This window comes from Pavona decussata, unplaced genomic scaffold (assembly GCF_977016875.1).
Source record: "Pavona decussata unplaced genomic scaffold, jaPavDecu1.1 SCAFFOLD_28, whole genome shotgun sequence".
NCBI lineage: Eukaryota > Metazoa > Cnidaria > Anthozoa > Scleractinia > Agariciidae > Pavona > Pavona decussata.
The window spans coordinates 254169-276255 of NW_028145451.1; the positions used below are offsets into that span (position 1 = coordinate 254169).

General features: G+C 38.6%; 1 protein-coding gene and 1 long non-coding RNA gene across 3 annotated transcripts in view; one reads left to right on the top strand and one right to left on the bottom strand.

Annotated features, from left to right (window-relative positions):
- LOC146484940 (uncharacterized) overlaps positions 1 to 22087 on the top strand; it is a 182260-nt gene that overhangs the window by 8347 nt on the left and 151826 nt on the right. The gene's annotated exons all lie outside the window — the stretch shown is intronic.
- Positions 5263 to 21989, bottom strand: LOC146484941 (guanylate-binding protein 6-like). Of its 2 annotated transcripts, XM_085103788.1 has the most exons (13): positions 21870 to 21975; positions 18989 to 19346; positions 18695 to 18856; positions 18273 to 18426; positions 17530 to 17687; positions 17151 to 17323; positions 16102 to 16267; positions 13901 to 14165; positions 12061 to 12356; positions 11412 to 11666; positions 10198 to 10320; positions 9297 to 9344; positions 5263 to 7484 (listed from the first exon to the last, which is right to left on the bottom strand). In XM_085103788.1, the coding sequence occupies exons 2-13, from the start codon at positions 19292 to 19294 to the stop codon at positions 6990 to 6992; spliced, it is 2601 nt and encodes an 866-aa protein (XP_084959914.1). In that variant the 5' UTR covers positions 19295 to 19346; positions 21870 to 21975; the 3' UTR covers positions 5263 to 6989. The 2 variants fall into 2 exon arrangements, with proteins under 2 accessions (XP_084959914.1, XP_084959915.1); XM_085103789.1 differs by having other exon boundaries at positions 18695 to 18844; positions 18989 to 21989.

A 22087-nucleotide genomic window follows, 5' to 3' on the forward strand; every position in this document is an offset into this window, starting at 1 on the left:
GAACGTGAAAAAGATATGATACGACCCAGCCAACCCTTTTGCAAATTACAAAGCTAGCATTAACCTTTACGTTTCATTGGGTAGGCCGAGTTGCAACGTAAAACAAGTGGTTGGCTTTTTCATTAAAATCATACCAAAAGTTCTCACGGACCCCTCTACCTGCCATTGGCCCCCATCTTGATAACCGGCTGTCTCTTAAAATGCCATAAAGTTGAGGACATTTTCACGATTGGTTGACAGATCGATAGGATGGGAGGAGATACCATGAACATTTCCCTCCGTACTGCTGTGGCAGTAGCTACATTTTACTTTCCCGGTGTAATAATTATTCAGCACGCACCTATGTATAGCCAGGCTGGCCTTCGTTAGTCTAAAATGAGCTAACAATCAAGTATACGTATATAATCGTTAGTCACGCGATGTAGTCACTTTGAGATGAAAATCGCGACGTTTCGATTGCTTACTACTAGTCTTCATCAGGCGATGAGGTCGACTGGTGCGAGAAGTTGCTTACTCAGCGGTCCGTTCTTGTACCGACTCTCCTGTTATGTTTCTTATTTCGTGGGTATTTTTAATTCCGCTGTCCCTGTTGATGTTATTAGGATGAAGTCTTATGTGGATAGCTATAGTCCCACCCCCCCCCCCCCCATCCCCCCAAACGAAAAAAATAATTCCGAGAATTGTTGTTTTCAGGTATGTTCCCTTGGGTATTGAAAGTTCCGTCCAACAAAATTACGATACAAATTGAGCAATAACGCCATAAATAGCAAATAGCAGCTGATTGGCACTCCACTCTGGGTGGGATGCTGGTTCATCGCGTTGTTACTCAGCGTGTTGTGGGCATTTGTACAGAGAAACAATTTCTTTCTAAGGACTTTGTCGCATGAAACAACTGGACAATGGAAGCTAGCCTTTCTTTCCAAGAATTTGCTGCAGGAATAAGTTCGTGGAAAATTGCAGGGAAGATTATATTTCTTTTACACTGTAAATGGTTCTTCCTTGGCTAGTTCATTCGAAAGAACTTGTTGCTGGGCCAAGTACCAGTAAGATATGGTCCTAAAAAAGTTTAACCCGATCAAAGATCAAACACCGGGACAAACACTAAAGCTTTAAAAAGATTTTTCTCTTGGAGAGTTTAAAACAAGTTTAAAACTGGCTATTTTCTGCGGCTATGGTTAACGGGGCACTGTTACGGCGATTTTGCTGTGTTTTGGTCAAAACTCTGATGAAAAACGATTTAGAGAAACATTTCAACAAGAAAATTAACGATAGTAAAACAGCATGACGTTTCGACGACTTCATATCGTCATTGTCAAATGAGTAAAAATGAAAATAACGGAAAGGCATATTTATAGGTATTGAAAGTGAGAAAATAAATTAGCATGAAAGCATTCAGGTAAAGAGTTTCGCGCGAATGGAATCCGCTTGCGTGTTCAGTTTCGGTCTTTTGTTCTTGATCCACAACATTTCGTAGACCAAACATTCAAATTTGTCACGGCATTTCTTTATGACTTTAAAGTTCTTAATTAAGTTGTTAGGTGTTAAACCATGCGCGTCCCTGAGATGTTTTGCGATCATAGAATGTTTATGCTCCTCAACGCGTTGATGTAGGTGGCGGCAAGTGTACCCAATATAATTTGTATCACACAAATCACATGTGAATTCGTATACTACACTTTGCTGATTGATCAGGGGAGGCTTTTCTTCTGTGACTCTCAGATGATCAGCGATCTTTTTGCTCGTGAACACCGGCTGTAGTTCTTGATTAATTTTAGTTCCGAGGTCGCCAAGTTGCCTGCGAACCACGTCCGCCGATTTCTGATCTTTAAATGGCAACGTAATCCGAACAGGGCGGTCAGAAGGTGTTTGAACTGGGTCTATAGGATGCTGGAGGCGATTGATAGCTGAGTCGATGAGTTTTTCGGGATATTTTAAATTAAAAAATATCCCTGTTTTACTATCGTTAATTTTGAAATTGGTCAAAACTGCCCAAATATTTGACAAAGAACCTGTTTTATAACGTGAAATTGCTCTTTCAACATAGGGAAGAAAATATAAGGTTTTTCTCGTAAGATGAACAAACTATAATCAACTGTTAGCGACTTCTCTTAAATACACAGAACTTGAAAATGTTTTCAAGTTGCAATCCACTTTCATTTTATCCATTCGCCGCCGAACATAATTAGAAGAATTCGAGAAAAAAATTGTTTCTAAACCTTGTCATATTATATCAACAACATAAATTTGATCCTGAAAACGAAACCTTTTTGTTGATAATTAAAAGTAGTTTCTGTGCCTAATTGGGTTACTGCTAACAAAACTATACCATTATTTTAACCATTCCATTGAAACAAATATGTTTTTTTGGCTATTCATAGTGACATTAAAATTAGGTTATTAACTGCCCCTTACAGTTTCTAGTAACAATTAATTTCTTTACACACGGGTTGCACTTAAGCAATAACGCGCGAACTAATATCACGCGAGGAATCAAAGAATACAAGCAAGCAGTTCGTGATGCGCGCGTAATGTGCTACCGAATTCAGTTGCGCGCAATCCGTACCTAGTTTTATACTGCAGACCGCTACCGAAGCGACTTCGACTCAGTACTATACCATGGCTTAAAAGCGACGCAAAGACGGCCCACTGAAGAAGTCCTAAGATTAACCAGTCAATGCGGCACAAGACAGTATTTGAGACCTTCGCAAACGTTAACAGCCAAGACAGTCTTTGATATTGTAATCTCCGGGATTCGATAATTCTTCGCGATGCTTGCAAATGTTTACATTTCAAATCCTCGACAAATAAAGAAAAGGCGTAGTTTCTCTGAATCGGCTACTGTTGACCCAATACGTATGCCAGTTGCTTTCATTGTCGAGCAAAGTTAAGTTACTGTTAGAAACGTACCGTTTCTGTGTCAGAAAATACGCTCAAACCTTGGAGATATGACATCCCAACGCCTTGCTGGATAAGATGTTAAATTCAGGTTTAGGAGAATGACCTGTAGTTTAAGAACTGGTTCAATGATTTCCGAAAGTAACACTATTAGTCAAACCGGCAGCGGTTGTCGGGGAGGTAACGAACCTCAAAAATTCGTTCCAATACAAATAGCTGCAGGCCTTCAAAATCAAAGAAAAAAGATGCGAAATGTTATCGCGAATCATTTTGTAAATTACGTCTTTCTCCAGTCAGCCTTTAAAAGGAGATTCAAGGCACAAGAAAGCCATTACTAGTATTCATGTTAAGTAATGGCCGCAAAGCAAGCGAGATTGCTTTAGGTTTGAACACTCTTACCTTCAGATGACGAAAAAAGCTTCAAAAAACAGATTGCGATCTTCAAGGTTAAACAGTCTACTAACAAAGTGAGGACAGACTGAGCATCAGCATGCTTACAAAGGGTAGACCATAATTTCACAAGGCAACGCTTGGTTCCTTTGATCAATAACGATCTTTGTCTATTTTGTGACGTCAGTTTACCGATTTCGCTTGTTTTCGTTGCTAAACAACCTGTGGGTCCATAGCTTCCGCCACGATCCTCGAAAATTCGTCAAATTTGTCAATTATACTCAGTATTAGAGTATTATATGCGACCTACGTGGTAGAAAAAATATCCCGACCCTTTTTCATTCTATTTGACTAAAATTCTCATGATAATGGGGAGAATTTTAGCTGATATTGTTGTCGTGATGCTTCCAAACATTTACATTTCAACCATCTAAGAAAACGCCCAGTTTCTCTGAATCCTACTGTTGACTCAGTGTCATTCAAGTTACTTTGATGGTCAAACAAAGTTAAATTAGTATTCCGCAAGTGAAAATAAGAGATATAACCCAAGGCAACGCTTGTTCCTTTGATCAATAACGATCTTTGTCTATTTTGTGACATCAGTTCACCAATTTCGCATTTTTCGTTGATAAACAACCTGGGGGTCCAATTCCTCAAATTGGTCAATTATACTCAGTATTAGAGTACGACCTACGTGGTAGAAAAAAATCCCGACCCTTTTTCATTCTATTCGACTAAAATTCCCATGATAATGCGGAGGATTTTAGCTGATATTGTTGTCGCGATGCTCGCAAATATTTACATTTCAACATACGAAGAAAACGCCCAGTTTCTCTGAATCCTGCTGTTGACTCAGTGTCAAATTCTAGTTACTTTGATGGTCAAACAAAGTTAAATTAGTATTCCGCGCGTGAAAACAAAAGATATGACCCAGCCAACCCTTTTGCGAATTACAAAGCTAGCATTAATTTTTACGTTTCATTGCGTAGGCCGAGTTGCAACGTAAAACAAGTGGTTGGCTTTTTCATTAAAATCATACCAAAAGTTCTCATGGACCCCTCTACCTGCCATTGGCCCCCATCTTGATAACCGGCTGTCTCTTAAAATGCCATAAAGTTGAGGACATTTTCACGATTGGTTGACAGATCGATAGGATGGGAGGAGATACCACGAACATTTCCCTCCGTACTGCCGTGGCAGTAGCTACATTTTACTTTCCCGGTGTAATAATTATTCAGCACACACCTATGTATCGCCAGGCTGGCCTTCGTTACTCTAAAATGAACTAACAATCAAGAATACGTACATAATCGTTAGTCACACGATGTAGTCACTTTGAGATGAAAATCGCGACGTTTCGATTGCTTACTACTAGTCTTCATCAGGCGATGAGGTCGGCTGGTGCGAGAAGTTGCTCACTCAGCGGTCCGTTCTTGTACCGACTCTCCTGTTGTGTTTCTTATTTCGTGGGTATTTTTAATTCCGCTGTCCCTGTTGATGTTTTTAGGCTGAAGTCTTATGTGGATAGCTGTAGTCCCCCCACCCTCATCCCCCTAAAACGAAAAAATAATTCCGAGAATTGTTGTTTACAGGTCTGTTCACTTTGGTATTGAATGTTCCATTCAACAAAATTACGAGACAAATTGAGCAATAACGCCATAAATAGCAAATAGCAGCTGATTGGCACTCCACTCTGGGTGGGATGCTGGTTCATCGCGTTGTTGCTCAGCGTGTTGTGGGCATTTGTTCAGAGAAACGTTTGCTCTTTAAGGTCTTTGTCGGCATGAAACAACTGGACAATGCGGAGAGCAAACCCAAATTTTGTCCATTTTGTGGGTGCCACGCAGCTCAGCAACTATTGATACATTAAAATATTCCCATTATGTCGCAAATACAATACCCACAGTTCAACGAACTGCTCGGTAAAGCTGGCCCTATTGTTCAGTTAATTAAAACGACGGCGATCTCGTCGAGATATTAAGTCGAGTCACTTTTATTTAACCGAACTGAAAGACCTAAGTACAAAAATCAGAATAACATTTAAAATTCTTTAACGTGCATGCTGCAATTGAAGTTTTCTAGTAATGGTAATGGTAATATAATGGTAAATAAATGCATTTTTATCCCGTATTTTCTATTTATATATATTCAAATGCATCAGCGCACGGATGAAATCGGACATCAGTATATGTCCATTAGCGGTCTCATCCTACCCACCCAACCCATGAGATCATGAAACAGCACAAAGACCAGACCAGCACACCGGGAACTCCATGCCCTACTCTTTGCGATTAGTGTCTAGGTTCTTTTACGTCCCACAGGGTTATGAACATTGAAGTGTTGTGAGACGGGGCCTACGGTTTATCGTCCTTATCCGAGAAGGCTAGAAAGTCTAACCATTTCCAGATGTCGTTACAAAGGCAGCACTTTCTCCTCAGTTATTTAAAGACCCTGAGTGTTGGTCCAGCCGAGGTTTGAACCCACGACCTCCCGCACGACAGTCCGATGCTCAATCAACCGAGCTCAATCTAGTGAAGTGAATCGAGTGCGACTGAGGTCGTGAGGTTGTGGGCTCAAATCCCGCCGAAACCAAATATTTTCCATTGACACGTGAACCAAATTTATCTTTCCAAAGCTAGCTCACTTGGAGGATTTTTAGTTACCCTACTACTGCTAGACACACTCAAAATCAATTTCATGAACCTCGCGTTCATCACTCCACTACAGCGCCTCTACATAGACTCATCCTAAAATTAGTACTATTTTTGATCTTATGGATGACAGTTTGTTCCAGACAAAATATGGAAAGATAAACTAACAACTGAGTTAGGAACCGAGTTGGGAACCGAGTGAGGAGTTAAAAAGCGAGTTAAACAACCTTTAGGCGATTTGGTTATTGATTTGTGACACATTTTTGGCTGTTTTTTGTTGTTGTTTTTCAAAGTAAATCGTCTTTGTATTACCCTAGCATCAGTTCCGATCAACACTTTACCTCTAAACTATGGGTTTCGCCTGGTTAGAAATAGAATGCCCTATTTGAAGTTCAACCAAGAATTTTGAAGTCAGTCAGGTTATAGTCGGGATGACCACTCATTGCTAAACAACTTTCTTTTAAAAACCTGTTTTAATCTTTCTCAACTCGGCTCCCAACTCGGTTCCTAACTCGGTTCCTTACTCGAAAGATAGGTATCCTCAAATATGGAATGATTATTTGATTAATAATAACCACGAAATATGACTAGGTCTGTTAAATTTAATTTTCAAGAAAGACCAGAAGGCAATTTAATGAATGGTATTTCTCGGGCATGGTATGAAGGCTTATATCCCATGATGCTAGTGCCAATCGAAACACCGAAATTGCACGTATTAGCTAATAAGTCAGTTTTAATGAAGCAGGATATCCACCATTTATGAATGACAGTGACATGCGTACAAAAAAAAACTGCATATTAAAACGTGACTCGTAAGGTATCACAATAAATTTGTCCTTGTTGAGACACACACTTTAAAGTTGTACAATGAAATGAGTACTGAAGGGTTTTGGTTTAGATTTAACACGACATGGAAAAAGGGCTTTTGATAGTTTACAATCCTTCCACCCGCCGTACTGCTGCCACAAATCCGCCAGAAAAAAAATCAAGACCAGTATTGAAATAAGATAGTCCCCTGAATATTACATGAATATTACATCTCTCAAAAGTATTTCAAAAAATTGCCTTTAAAATTCGTGTAAAGAAACCTGGCTTGTTTGCTTCCCTCAACTTGCTTTGTACTGATTCTACCTCATTTCTCGTGGACGCCAACTCCCTTCTGTCGTTCTCAAGTTGTCTCCTTAGATTCTGCAAGGTGTCATTATTACGCCTTTCTCTCTCAGCATATGCGCTCAGCTGATTTTGTAGCTGTGCCTGCATTTCACGAGCTTCGCGCTCCAACCTTTGGTTCTGTCGATTAACCGCTGACTTTTGCGCTTTGTTATTTTCCTTTTCCTTGTTAAGTGCTCGCCTCAGTTCTTTCAAAGCTTCGTTTGCTTGCCTCTCTCTGTCAGCTGCAGCGTCAAGCTTGCTTTGAAATTGCGACCGTCTTGTCATGCCTGCTTCCTTCATCATGTTCATATTTTTCTCTAACCTTTCCCTCTCTGTTTTTGCATGTTGTCTCATTGCTTCGACTTCTTTTTTCTGTTTGTTCTCTACAATCGAAATCTGTCGAAAAGTGGAGAAGAAAAATACTTTATAAAAACGCACGGAGAGAAGAGATCTAGTAGTTATCTTTAATTATGACGTCTGTCATTCAAATATCTATGTATAGACTGTATATTTGATATAACAAGTAAGTCGGTAAGATAATAATAATAATAATAATAATAATAATAATAATAATAATAATAATAATAATAATAATAATAATAATATTTATAATAATAATAATAATAATAATAATAATTACTAAAGTAATATATAATTATAATAAGAACCTTCCCAGACTCCCTTGCACTAGAAAAAATTTGAATGCAAAACAGCTTTGTCCAAGAGGATGCGGCTCAATGTGGAAAAAAATATCTCATTAAATATCTCTCATTTTAAACTTGGGGCGATGACGTCACAAGTCACGTGGCTACACCCAAAATAGACGTTTTGCTTCCCTGCGTAATAGGGTGTTATCAACTGAAAAATAAAGAACATGGATGAAAGGCTGTTAGAAATGGTTTCTCAAAATTGAGCGGCTTACTAATTTTTGAAAAAAGCTAAGCGTGACTGTAAAAATAATAGAGTCTGGGTACTAGAGACTTTGGAAGGCCATGGGCGCTTTTCATTCGACCAACAATTCCGGAATGAAATTTCGAGTATTCCATGTGACGAATGAAACAGTATTTTCCGGCCGTCCCAGTCCATCACGTACCAAATTTCTTCGCGAAAATAAACAGGGGAATCAAAAAATGGCGGACTATTTGTCTATTTTACTTGCTTTAGAGTTGCTCGATGACTATGAAATTGAAATAAGCGAAGTATTGGACGAGGAAGACGACATAGCGCTGTTCAGTGTGGGTAGCTCCTACATGCGTACCAAAATTTAAACCGAGTCCGCGACTATTTGCCTTGCAATAGAAAGTGTGCTCGTCACTTATCACATCAATTTAAGACATTGCGCGTAGCTTATATGCATTTTCGCACTAGTTACGAAAGTTTGCCGTGGCTCCGGTGCAAAAGTGGTGCAAAAGAACATTCAAGTCATCTGTGGCATAAAAACAAGCGGAACACTGATATTGAGCAGAAGAATTGGAAGCCATGTTGAGTTCGATTTCCGGGCTCTGAGAAACTGGGCGCGAGCAGGAATGGTCGAATGGAACGGAATTTTCCGGTTATTCTGATTTTCCGGAATTTTAGGCCAACCTCGCGAGGTACACCCAAAATTTCGGAATGAAATTCCGGAAAATGTCTGTTCCATTGGCTCCCAAACCCGGAATTTCCGGAATTTTTGGTCGAATGGAAAGCGCCCCATATCTTCGCCAGTTGGAGGCACAAGGCAGCCAAACACCATTTGTGGATAGAAGTCCGTGTATAGAATGTTATGTAAAGTCCTTGTTGTTCTGACGTCATCGTTTACGCGACCGCGATGCACTGAAATTTCCAGTGCGTTGTAAAAGTACGTTAAGCTAGATGAATCGACAGTTGATCGCAAGATTTTTGTAGATGTATCTACGCCATAGTAAAGAAGAGACATTATTATTTTTCTGGTAAAAAAACGTGAAGAGGAGAAAGGCACAAAACTTTGGCTGTCACTTTTTAAAGCCGTTGGTTGTTTCTCAGACCATCCTTATATACGCCCAGTAGTAAAAGAAGGCACCGTTCTTAAAATATCGTAAGCCTCCTTGAAACCCAATCGAAATTTGATATAAATATATATCGCTGCATGTTTCTGATTGTTCGTACTATTGCTTCTTTGCAATATTTTAGAGTTCATGGTACAATATTACTATACATAGTGGTAGATTAAAAAAAGAAAGAAATGTTGACCTTTCTCTGCAGAGCTTCTTCTCTTTTATTCAAATTAGCGATACATTCCTGAAAATAAATCAAGGACTTTGGCATTGTCAGTGAATCGTGAATGCATGTAGATGAAAGCTTACTAGTCAATATCAAGAAAAAACTTTACTCAACGACTTGAGTTTACAGTAAACTCACAAGCTTTCGAGTGGGAGGGGATGAATTTTCTGTTAACTTTTTTGTCTTGTCCGAAACCTTTCAACGAGTCTGAACTGTAACAGGACTTTTAACTTGAAGGCAAAATTTCTTGGGTCACGTCAATAATCAACAATTACTAACCTATGCGGAAGTGGATAGTGGTAGATATTAACCGTACCGCAAAACGACAAAGTAAATCTCTATCACTATCAACCGACACTTAGGTGAAAATTGGTTTAGTATATATCAAATTAATGCATAGTAGTTGATAGCTAGCCCCAATTAGCAATTTCATTTGTGATCATTAAAAAAACCGCTCAAAATCCAAGACAATGTGGGACACGACTATCTAATGCTGTCTGAAGTTGAAATAGCAAACAGCAACAATTGAAAAATGCTATGCACTCAATTGGTATACAACGAGGTGATAATTACATTATCATAAGGGTAACTTCGAGCTAAACGCAATTGAAAACAATTCCTTTAAAAAAGAGACTGAATCTGTTTTTGTTTTTGTTGTTGTTTTTTTTTTCTTTTGGTTTCGTTTTGTTTTCTTCTGTTTTAATATCGTTTATTATATTATGCTTTTTCATTTCGTGTTTTTTTAGTTACATAACAAGCAGACTTAATTTAAGGATGATAAACCAATCAAATTAACACGTAACACCTGGGTTAAAGTGAAGTGATTCTACAAATTATTTTACAGACATAAAAATTTCAAAGAATAAATCACCTCCAATTTCCTCTTTTCCTCTTCTTGAGTAGCCAGAGCTACTTTTTCCTTGGCGAGATTGTCGTCATAATCCTTCATTCTCTTAAGAATGTCTTCGTATTTCTTCACTTCATCTCGCAAATCCTGTTTTTTTTTTATAGAGAAGGATAATCGGGTTAAGTTTCCTTTACTCGTACGTTCATCGGCTAGTTTTAATATACTTGATTTTGAAAGTCATACACACAAGATAATACAATTGACAATTTTAAAATTATGCTGGCTGCATAAGTTTTTCTTGGTGACTAATAATAGGAGCAAGCGTTTCCTGACAGTTCTTTCGTGTAAAGGATGAACACGTTGTCCGTGGTGAGTTGATTGTACTTGAAAGCTTGTATTTGCTCGTCAGGGAAACGACTGATAAGTTTCAAATTCCTTAGTTAGTTTACTCTAGGTTTCCCTCAGCTCGACAACCTGGCGAACGCGAAACACTTGGGGTACAGACTTAGTATACCGATTGACTAACTCGACCAGTATCTTCAGTACAAGTTAACGTTACGTTCCATACGAGACATTAACATTGTCCGACTATGACTCGACCAATTCTTTTCTGTAGCTTGCGAGAAAGGGTCGATAACTCTTCCAGTTTGTTGAGGGGACAGATTGCAATATAAACTGATCAAAATGTTTGGAAGTGTTTGTCCCATCGATTAAGAAGTTATCTGCTAAGCAAAGACTGAGAGATGTGTGTTACCTTGAACGAACTACAAACATGGACGATGCTAGTGGACAATTCACAATACGGAAAAAGATGGCGGCTGTAAATTTTACCACCATACCTTGCGAAACTAGCATAGCCAATAGGCACGTAGATAAACCAGATTTTTGGGCGAGATTCGCCCCTGTACTCACAACATTGTGTATGCTAGGTTTAAAGGTTTTAGAACTTTTTGTACGTTTTTATGAGCGTTTTTAAGGATTTCGTTTCCTAAGAATTATGGGTAAATGTACCAGTGGCCATCTTTTTCGGTACGATGGATTGGGACAGAATATTTTCCACGAAAAAATACAAAAAAGAAGATGCTGTAGAATCGAACAAACCGGACAGAAACAAGATAACAAGAATAATTCTATCAGGAACCAGGAATGCCACAAGGTAGTGAAATTGTAAGGTTCAGTTTAGTTCAGTTCAGTTTGAAGGCCGGGAATAAGATAGGGATTAAGAAGTTTCACCGTACCTTATTAAATTCCTTGAATATAACGGCGATGACATCTTTCGAACCAACAGCCTTCTTGTGGAATTCGTTTATAATTGCGTTCCATGCAGCCATGATATTAGGATACGTCACGCTGGCACCACCTTGGCTTCTTATTTGAGCAAGGACTGGGTCTAAGTACGCCATTTTAAGCGCCTCTAGAAGGCCCTGACAGAATTGTTTAGTTTCTGAGGCGTTTTTGTCCTTCCAGATGTTCAACTTTTTGTCAATAGAAATCTGAAGATCAATGCAATAGCATGTTTGAACACCACAGTACATTATGATAACGAGAATGGAAATAACCCCAGTGAGGGTTTGTTGTTGTATCTAACATTTCCGATATCATATTTGCTTGAGTTGGACCAATATCTAAGAAATCCTCTACACTGATATGGAATCATTGATTCTAGATCAGATCTTCATCATGAAAGCGACAGGGCCTGTTTTGGTTTGGCGTTCTTAAAAGGGGAAATAACGTTGTTACAATCATAGGCTGCGAAATAAAATGTTTATCAGCAGTCATTAGTAAACTACCGTGCTGTTTATTATGTAATAGCCATTTATTTTCAAAATGTCAAAGCTTTGCACGTTTCATATTGTTGATACTTCTTTTTTACTTACATACACCTACCGAAAGCTCCTTTAATTCGTTGTCGATGTTTGAAGAAAGAAGATCAGCGGTGTCTGCTTCAAATGCATCCAAGCTCTGATTGTTAGCTTTCTTGTGACTATTCAGGATTACTTTGCCATCACAAGGAAGGGCACCCTTCATTTCTACTAACATAACACTATCATAAATCTTCAAGGCGCCTTCCTTTGCCTCAGAGCATTTTGTTCGGACAAAGGTATCCCAGGCTGCTTCTACATTTGGAATTGCATCAGGGTCGTTGATGGCGTCTGTGTATAACTGCACCAGTCTTCCTAGGGCTACAACAACACGTTTGATTAGAAGAAGGCCCTCCATAAAATACGTCGAAACTGCATTGGACCTCATGAAACCATCCCTAAGGTTTGCAAGAAGTCACCTAAGGTCTAACTTGTTTGAATACAACAGCCGTTGTATTCAAGGCTGTTACTGTTCAGGTGATTACCTCAAAATAAATGTAATTATTTTTTCCAAGAGGACACGGTAACGAATCCTACAATCTGATTGGTTCTTAGAGCGGTCAAGATTTTCCTATCACTGCCCACGGGCACGGTAACCGGAATTCGCGGGAAAATCTTGAAGTGAATTAATTTTACTCCGATCGGGCGCTATGAAACATTGGATTTCTCTTCTTGAAATAAACCTTTTCGCTCACCAAACGTGGTAAAACGAACGAAAAAAATCAATGGAATAACTGGACTGGTCATTCTCTAAAAAGGCGAGTATCTACGTGCTTTTGTTGACAAAACTTTGCTGGTTTATTGGTTTTTGCGAAATCGTTTTTCTTTCTGTGAGACGCCCTGTGAGTATTGACACGCCGTTAAATATAATTAGTGCGGCTAACTGCAGAGCAGTCTTCTGAGCTCAGTTGTTTTGGTCCATGTTTGTTGATTCCCTTGGAGATTTATTTTCTTTTCTCGTCCCATTTTGCTTCATGTTTAAGAAAATTTGATTCTTAGCTAGCTGAAATAGTCAAACAAACATCTCACAAGTGACAACACTACATCGTTACATTGGCAGTCTCGTTGGCTTAAACTACTGACAAGTTTTCTTGCGTAGTTTTCTTATTTTTGCTTTGATTTGTGACGATCTTGGCGAAGAACAAACACAAACACTTTTAAAAACTGATAAGATGTAAAGGCAGAGAGTAAGATGTGAGAGTATTTTCTTAAGAGCTTCCGTTAAAAGCGTTTTTATAATTAACTTACGCAAAACATAAAAACTGCCGTCTTTTCTCCTCACAGAAACGTAGAACTTAGAGACATTTATTCATCTCGTTTACTTCCATGCTTTCAAATTCTGTCTTAAATTTGTTTTGTTGGTGAAAATCATTCTGTTAAATAAAGAAAATCTTGCGCGAATTTCACTTAATCAAGTTATTGTTTTCATTTTAAGCCATCGACATCGACAACATTTCCACGACAATTTACAAGGTTTTCTTATTACAGGTAGCAAAATTTTCATATCTTGCCTTCGGAAAGTATCACCCCAGACTTAGCTGCATCTTTAGTGCCTTTTGGAATTGCATTTTCTTTCATCCTATTTACTCCTTCCTCAGAAACATCAACAAATCACCAAGCGGCCGTTTCTCGCTATAATCACCTCGTGCGAGGTGATTATAGCAGGATATTACGCAATCCTTGACCAATCAGATCAACAGAATCTCTATAATCACCTGAGTAATTATACTAATCGCTGCGTTTTGACCAATAATTTTATAGGAAATGTATCCATTTCTACTCAAAATGTATATTTCTCAAACGAGATATATTAGATCTCAAAGTTTCCAGCTTTGGAATAACAAAAAATTCTAAGTGATGCTTACCTTCTCCTGTGATGTATTCTCCTCTGTTGACGCTTTGCTTAGGATACAGTTTTGACTTCAACAGGGTCTCGAAGCTTTCCACCCCAGCACGAAATTTAGGATTTAGCTTACCCCAGCAATTTTCGATGTCTTGCATAATTTGTACATCATCCGAAGGTGCAGGAAGAGAGAAGGCTTCAAAGCCAGAGAAAAAATTGAGAATACTTTCGGAAACCATTTGATGCTTTTCCTCGTCGCCTGTAACGTTCTGTGACTCTTTGAAAACCTTAAAGAGAGGGGAAAAGGTTAAAGTTACGCCTCAAAGCAAAACAACAACAACAACATATTGCAAACAGCAAAACAAGAAAAAAGTGTCACTGACACTTGAAAGATAACTCATTGATAGTTGTATAGTCGTGCAATGTAAGGAATGGGTTGAAGAAACGTGTCATGCACCACGCTTTAACTATTTTCTGAGCACGTAAAGTTCTTGGTAGACGTTTGTATTTGTCTTTACACTTTTTCAAGATCAGAGGTGTCCGATATGTTATAAAACATTACAGGTCATGTCGCACGTGTACGTTTCACTAAGAAACAAATTTAAAAACATCCAGTGAATAGCTGTAAAAGACAAACAAATGTAATAAGGGACTTGTCAGAAATTAGCAGGGGGGAAGGGGGGTGGAAAACAGGGGAGGGTCACAGTTTTTTGAGCCCTTCAAAAGGGAGGGTTATGAAAAAAAAAAATGACAGGAAAAGAGGGAGGGTCACAAGAAATTAAACCACCATGCTGGTAAAGGGATGCTTTAAAATATCATGTTTTACAAGATAACAAATTATGTCTAAAAATCAAGGCATGCAATTACTTGAAAACACAAGCTATTGAAAGTATAAATGCAACAACCCAACTTATAAAGCAGCTCATGTCTTGCCGGTTTGCACATCAATTTATTGTTATATCACTCAGAAGAACTGATCTTTCTAACAGCATCACTATCAAAAGTGCTACCATCAGGATCATCCTCAACATTATTATCACCATTGCCATCATCATCATCATCATAGTCATGCCCACCATCACTATCATCATCCTCAGTCTCACTCATGGTAAATGCCATATGTTGCTTGATAACGTCTTTTGAAGCCACAGTGAACAGTCCCTTGTCAAATGCATATCGGATGTAAAGCAACTGTTTCTTTTTTAGGGTGCTTATTCCCTCATAATAGAGTTAGGAAATAGCAAGGGGTGACATGTCTGCACAGCTTCTAACAATGGAAACATTTGTGTAACCTCTCTATATTTTTGCTCTGACAAGCGTCTCATATATAAATAGATATTTTCCTTTTTAAAAGGAAATTAGTGGTGGCTCTTTGAAGATTTCTTGTTGGAAAGGCTGGTGTTGTATTAAGTGCCATTTTCTCATTAAAACATGTTTGAGGCTGGGCACTGATGGTTGATATTGTGTTACGAAAGGCAGTATTTGATTGGGGGTGCTGTCTTTTTGCTTCAATGCCGATGACCTTTCTGTAAATTTGACATCTGATAAAAATTTTTCAATCACGACAGATTATTTGTGTAGCCACTGGCAAGGAGTCGTGATTTAATTTATTCAATATTTTCCTCAAATGTTGTTTTTGAGGAGTTCGTTCGTAGCAGTTTTTGGGCCTCGCCCTTAACGAATCCTTTTTTGACTCCTGATGGGTGGCTAGAGGAAAAATGCGTGTATTTACTTTTTTTTGTTTTGTTTATGTAATCTATATTAAGTTGGCGAAGCTAATAAAATAAATATTGAAAGGTTTCAGTCGGCTTGAAATGTGTTTTAATATCCAATATGGAATGATGTTGGAATTGATTGCCTCTGTATATAACTGTTTATACACAGTTTTTAATACACGTTTGCTTTATTAAAAGTACTGAATCATTTTCCTTTTACGACTGTATATAGAATTTGGACGTTTCATTTATCCAGGGGAGGGTCATGGAATTTTAGGACGAGTTCCAAGGGAGGGTCGGGACATTTTAATCTCCTTCCTTGAAAGTGTCATTTTATTTTCATCGCTTCACTGAAAATCTTCACCCCCCCCCCCCCCCCCCCTAGCGAAAACCATTTTTCTAAAGTGAAACGATTTTTAGCTAAACTTCAAAGGGAAGTGGGTAAGGATCGAGCCCGTCCCCGAGGTTGGAGCTTATAGTGGTGTTAAGTGCACAGAGCATATCTTACTCTTGTTGCAAAGTAGTGGTTTAAGTCCCTGCAATCTTCAGGAAGCTTCTGTGCTACATCTCTCAGCAGCCAAATGAAGAATGGAAACGAGTTGCGGAACAAATCGTGGTCATCACGTCGACCTTTCGATCGGATTCTAATTCGTTGAGAAAGTTTCACTATAAAACTGTGTAATAGTTAAGGATGATTTGAAAACAAAGCATACCGATTTCACCAAAACAATTAATGTGACAAGCCGGATGCCAAATTGATCCCGAAACCTCCGCTAAAACTCTGCATTTCTAGAGACCCATCGCAACTGGTCTGGTCACTTTTGTCAGCGAATGCGTGTTCTTCGTTGCTCTCCAATCACACTCTAAAAACAGCTTTGTATTAGCCTGCCTTTTGAGAATAATTCACTTTGTTAAGTAACCAACTTCACTAGAGCGTCGATCATCAAACTCCATATGGCTTGAGGTTCTCCGGCTAAAAGTATTCGACCGTTCTTATGACTTTACTGTTATTTGTAAGCCTTGCGTTCTAAAATGTTAGGCAAGTTTTATGCAGGCTTAGAAAAAGCAGCTAATGATAATCCTGCGCATGGCCAGGGCGGTACTACTAGGAGTGAGTCATCCGGCTATAAAATTAAAACTATGCACTGGCAAAGATTGTAATGATGATAATACATTAGTTATTAATTCAACAAGTGGTTTTTTTGTCAAAAAAGGAGTATCTGTATTTTCCTATATCGCCGAATAAAAAACCTTTAGTTTGTATCGAAATGAATGGCCGTCAAAAAGTTCAGGAAGGTATTGATCGTGGTTTCTTATCCTACATGGAGTCAAGAATGCTGTCAACAAGAAATGTAAGAAATGAAACGAGAAAGACGCACCACAGTAATGGTGCGCAACGTACGCAACTACCATGGTCTTTAATTAAATCTTTCTATCACGGTTGACATATATGAAATTTCATTTATTTATCATTACCAGGTATCTTACTCACAGAATGACTAGTTAGCAGTTAATAGGTCAGTTGCTAAACTACCTCACCGCATCAAGAAAGGATACCTCAAATTATTGAGATCGTTCCTTTTTGGAACTCCCTTTGAATTATATATCAGCATCGACGCCAACAAAACAGTTAGGATGAAGATCTGGTTATCATTTGGACCTTCTGCGGTAACAGAATTTATTCCTTCCGAGTCCAACAGAATAACTCTAAAATCGCGTCCACGAGAGTCCTAAATAGAAAAATAACAAGTGCACATTAAGGTTGAGAACAAAAAATGTAAGGCAATGAATTAAGAAGAATTTTAAAAGGTCGAAAAGGAATTTTAATGTATAATATAATGTTATGCTTAAGAGAGTGTTAGTTGCCGCAAACCTAAGTACGCAATTAGTTATGAATTCAAAAAGTCTATTTGTAAAAAATTCCTTTTCTTCAAACCTTAAATTTTTGAGGCACAATCCACATCCAGATTCCCATAGTTTCGGGGTCCATCTCATGACCAATGGAGAACACATCCATCTGGCCGAACACCTTTCCCAGTACGTATGACTTCCCGTCTCGACATGGACCAGTTATAGAAACCACGCAAACAGGTTCTGAAAAAGAAAACCTTGCAGACAATTCTGTGTGTACTTCACTTGCTGTATCCATCAGAAACGTTCCCACGGTTAAAAATGGGCTAGGTCACGGAATTTTGGAGAATATTAACACTTTCACAGTTGTCATAGAATTGAATAAAGTGGAAGGGCAAACGAAGGCAAACGATAATAGCAGGCCCCTTTAAATTCAAAGCAGGTCAGACTTGACCTCAGAAGTTTATCATTGATTCTTTAATACGGGAATTATTTGAAAAAAAAAAAATCAAAATAGAATCAAGGTTTGTTGATAAACCTGAGAAGAATTTATTTTACGTAGCTAGCTTAGCTGCCGCATGCGGAATGAAAAGCTGAAAAACGCCAGACTGGACGGGTATGAACTCATAGTCCTCGGCGATACGAAACTGAGCCATGACAACTATAATAGCTAGTCATGCTGTGAATTCGTTATATACCTGTGGAAGATGAAACATAACTTGTATTGGTTTGGTTCTTGTTCTTTTTAATGTATCTAGGCGTGAAATAAATGCTTGGCTTGGTTTACAAAGACTTTTTTAAGTTTAAGAAGTTAGAAAAAAGTTGTACCTTTTATTGCTATTAGCATCTCTACAGCAGCAGGTACTGGGCAAAGGAAAGATCGCGTTGCTTTGCTCTTACGGATCTCACCAGTGGACGGATACCAGTTAATGTTGTTAGGAAGGCAGAGAGGAATCGCTTTTCTTTTTGCCATTTTCCCACCCTTGTAAAATATCGCATAAAAATTTAAAAGGGAAAAAAAGATAATATTACTCCTTAGTGAGATAATTCTAGCGATTGTTTCTAAACTTTACTAAGTTAAACGTGAATAAGTGAGTATTGAATGACTATTACCCTAGCCCCGTTCTAACATACTCAAACACCTCTTCCCTGCTCTTTTAAAATGAAGTCCATGGACCTATGCAAGCCTTGATCTGTTGCTTACTCGTACTGGTAATGATACTGACATCGCTAACAACAATTCCGTGTACCTCTAAAATTTTTTCCTCTCTGTAAGGTCGAGGGATTTGGTTTTTCGTTTGCAAGTCAACCAAATGCTCTTTCGCTCCCTTGGCTTCCTGAACTCTGGACATCTGGGTTCCAACTTTCTCTTTATCTTTCCTGTGCTTCTCTTTCACACCCTTGGTGATCAACTACAGCACAAAAGAAAACCAAATTGACATGGCAAAAAGTAAGAAGAAAAGAATAATCACGTAACAAGACAATACAATGTATCTTGTCATGTTCTTAAACTTAATTTATCAGATCCTGTTGTTTGCACTTACTGTGATATCTCTCCGTGAGATCTCTAATTCCTCTTCCTCTTGCGGTCGCTGGATATCGCTTGAAAGCTCTTTGTTCTGACGTTGTATTTCAGCAAGGGTGCTAAGTTGCTTTTGAAGCCCTTCTGCAGCTGTGGTGCCTTGTGATGAAATGTTTAATGCCGCAGCTATCTGAAATTTGAACAGTATCCTACGGTTCTCAAGTTCCTGTTTTCTTTTCTGCAGTGCTTTGTTTGCCTCGGTCTCCATGTCGATGAACCTGCCTAGTTGAGCTTTAACTATTTGGGCTCCAGCCTTACTTCTCTCCATTCTACTCCAGGCTTACTTGTCAGCCTCAAGCTGCAATGCTTTTCAATAAATCCTTTTAAGCACACAAACAGCCATTGTTGTAAAATCTTGTAGAAACAATACCGACTTAGTTATATCCCCTAAACATTTTTTCTCTCTCTTTCTTACATGTCCGTCACCAAGAGTAATTTTGCCCTTAGAAAAACAACGTTTTATCAATTACTGAATAATATTTGAGAAAAAATGAGAGAAAACAAGCGGGGAGATGTGAGAAGGGAGAGGGAAGGCTAATTGACACCATTTAGAACTAAAACCTGTCCTTGATGATATTAATTCCCAAAAAGGGCAGGATGTTGAAAATTGGTGCGATCGTGAAACCCACCAAGCCAAAACCGAAGATCGAGCATTGCGTTATACTGAAATGGTACTTTTAATGTGGTCTATGCAAAATGGACTACGTCCAGTAACTTTTGCGTATTCCAAAGGTGCCAGAACAATTTGACTGTCACGTCTACGAGATGTTGTTTGGAAAGAGCTGAACCCTTTCCACGCAGAGTTTTGTTATACTAGTTACGTTCGACGTTGAGAGAACGAAATCGTAATTGCGTCTGGAGTCGAGATTGTATGGGACAATCAACGAATGAATGTATCTTGGGACGTCCATCAGGCATCCCTTCAGAGAGGTCATCGAACGCACTCCCAATCTTTGATTATTACTACTGCAGAATTAACGGACACCAAGGGGACATACAAAGGTTAGGACATACCAAAGACTCCGTATTATCCGGGTGTCCGTATTAAGCGGGCTTACAGGAAAAGACCGTGACGGACAAATCTTTGGTACAAAGAAATTGCCATTTTTAACGCAACAAAACGTATACTTTCTAACTGCAACTGCAACAAGCGGAAGAGCGGAAGCTGTTGCTGCTACAAGCAAAGGACGTCAAAGAGCAATAAGGCTGCAAGCAATGACTGCAGCAAAGCAAAGAAGTGAAACTTTTTTGCAGGCATATAGTAGGCAGAAAACTTTTCGAAAGTACTACAGTACAACGGACAAACATTGGAAGAAAGATAGACTGAACAAACATGTCACGCTTCTTTGCTTCTGCAGTATTTTGAGTTATAAAATCGTAATAATCCGTATAACTCTGTCATTATTTGAACGGGGTACAATGTCTACGAAATAGCACGCAATTGTGACAATGAAAATAGACAGTGCGTAGATAACCATTGTCCTTAAAGCGGGGTTGATTTTGTCACTCGGGACGCAGGAAAGTGTCCGTTGTCATATTAACCGGTGTCCGTATTAAGCAGGTTAATTGTTGAGAAAATATATGAGCTTTTCGTCAGGACAAACGAAACTGTCCGTAATATCCGAGTGTCCTTAGAGTAGGCTTCCATTGTACAATCCTAATTTTATTTATTTTGAACACTTTTGCTGACCTTCACCGCTTCAATTGACTTTACTTCTTGACAACGATGATACGCTTTGTTTTTTCTTCCCCCTCAAAATTAACATTTTTGTTTGCCCATTAACTTTGCTTTATTCAGGCTGGGTAAGCAGCAGTAGAACTGTGGTTATTAATTTGGAAAGGAAAATTTCAAATAACCTGTGAATATGATGATTACTGCAATAAGGAAAAGCAGCATAAAGAGTAAAACGAACGAAACAAGTCAAATTAAAACGAACAGGAAAGGGCCCACCGTACCTAAGTTTTGTGCTGTGTAAGGTATCGAACGCACTCCAATAATCTGTGATTATACTAGCAATAAAAAAAAAAACAGTGCAGCTATTACATCGAAATATTTAGTCGCTTAATTTTTGTTTTTCTGGATAAATGCTTATCTCATTGACGATATTTAAATCCTAACATATGCCTTTACCATCGAAAAATAATACACAAATGAATTTAGTAACTTAGTTCGTTGTCACTTCACGTCAGTTATATTCAGCAAAGTACGAGTAAGTAATGTATCCTATTCCAGGATACTACATTATGAGGAAGGAAGGGAGAATAGTGGCTCGTGATTACATTAAAGTCAGTGAGCCAAACAAAGATGAGAGTGCAACCACGGCAGTTATGACATGATATAAGATGTATCAACGAAATGGCGAGGCCATTCCTCAATATCCGATAGAAAACGATATTTGTCTATGATAGTCGTCAAAAGAGGCATTCATTTTCGTTTAAAAAAATTAAATCGGTAACAACTAGAATCGTTGAATCCCCACTACTAGTAAATTCGAATAATTATCAGGATTCCTCGAACCGCTATTGTTTGCACAGCCGTAGAATCTAGAAGCCGTCGCCATTTTTGTGCTTTACTTTGAGCATGTTGTAATAAAACCTGGTAATTGCAACATTTTCTACGGATAAAGCATTAGAACCAACCGATAACTTAAAGGCCACGTGGACTTTTACAGTCTTCAGTAACCCGGTAACGCGTAACTAAACATGTCGCTTTATACGCCGGCAAAATCCTGTATTTATGAACAAAGGTTATAGCTCAGTTTGGCGCCGTCCGCGGCTCGACTCGAGCTCTAATCACACAGATCACGTTGTTTGGGAATCCACAATCTATTTTGCTCGCTTACCTCAGTTTTAACAAAGCATCAATCGTCTGGTATAGGCAAATCTTATAAGAAACCACATTCAAAAGAATGTTGCAGTTTACCACTTTGGACAGAATTATAAATTATAATTCGTGGAATCACGCTATTGAGCGTTTGATTCAAACTTCCGGGAAATACATATAGGCACGCAATGTGTGCAGAAACGATTGTATTTGAGACAAGTGTTAAAATCATTCATT

What these genes read in the sequence shown, in the direction of transcription:
- LOC146484941 (XM_085103788.1), bottom strand. Translation starts at nt 19,294, where the DNA reads ATGGAGAGAAGTAAGGCTGGAGCCCAAATAGTTAAAGCTCAACTAGGC. An exon ending in GAGAGGAAAAAATTTTAGAG is followed by an intron (nt 18,427 to 18,694) that starts GTACACGGAATT and finishes ATATTTTACAAG; the next exon opens with GGTGGGAAAATGGCAAAAAG. An exon ending in GATGCTAATAGCAATAAAAG is followed by an intron (nt 17,688 to 18,272) that starts GTACAACTTTTT and finishes TTTCTTTTTCAG; the next exon opens with AACCTGTTTGCGTGGTTTCT.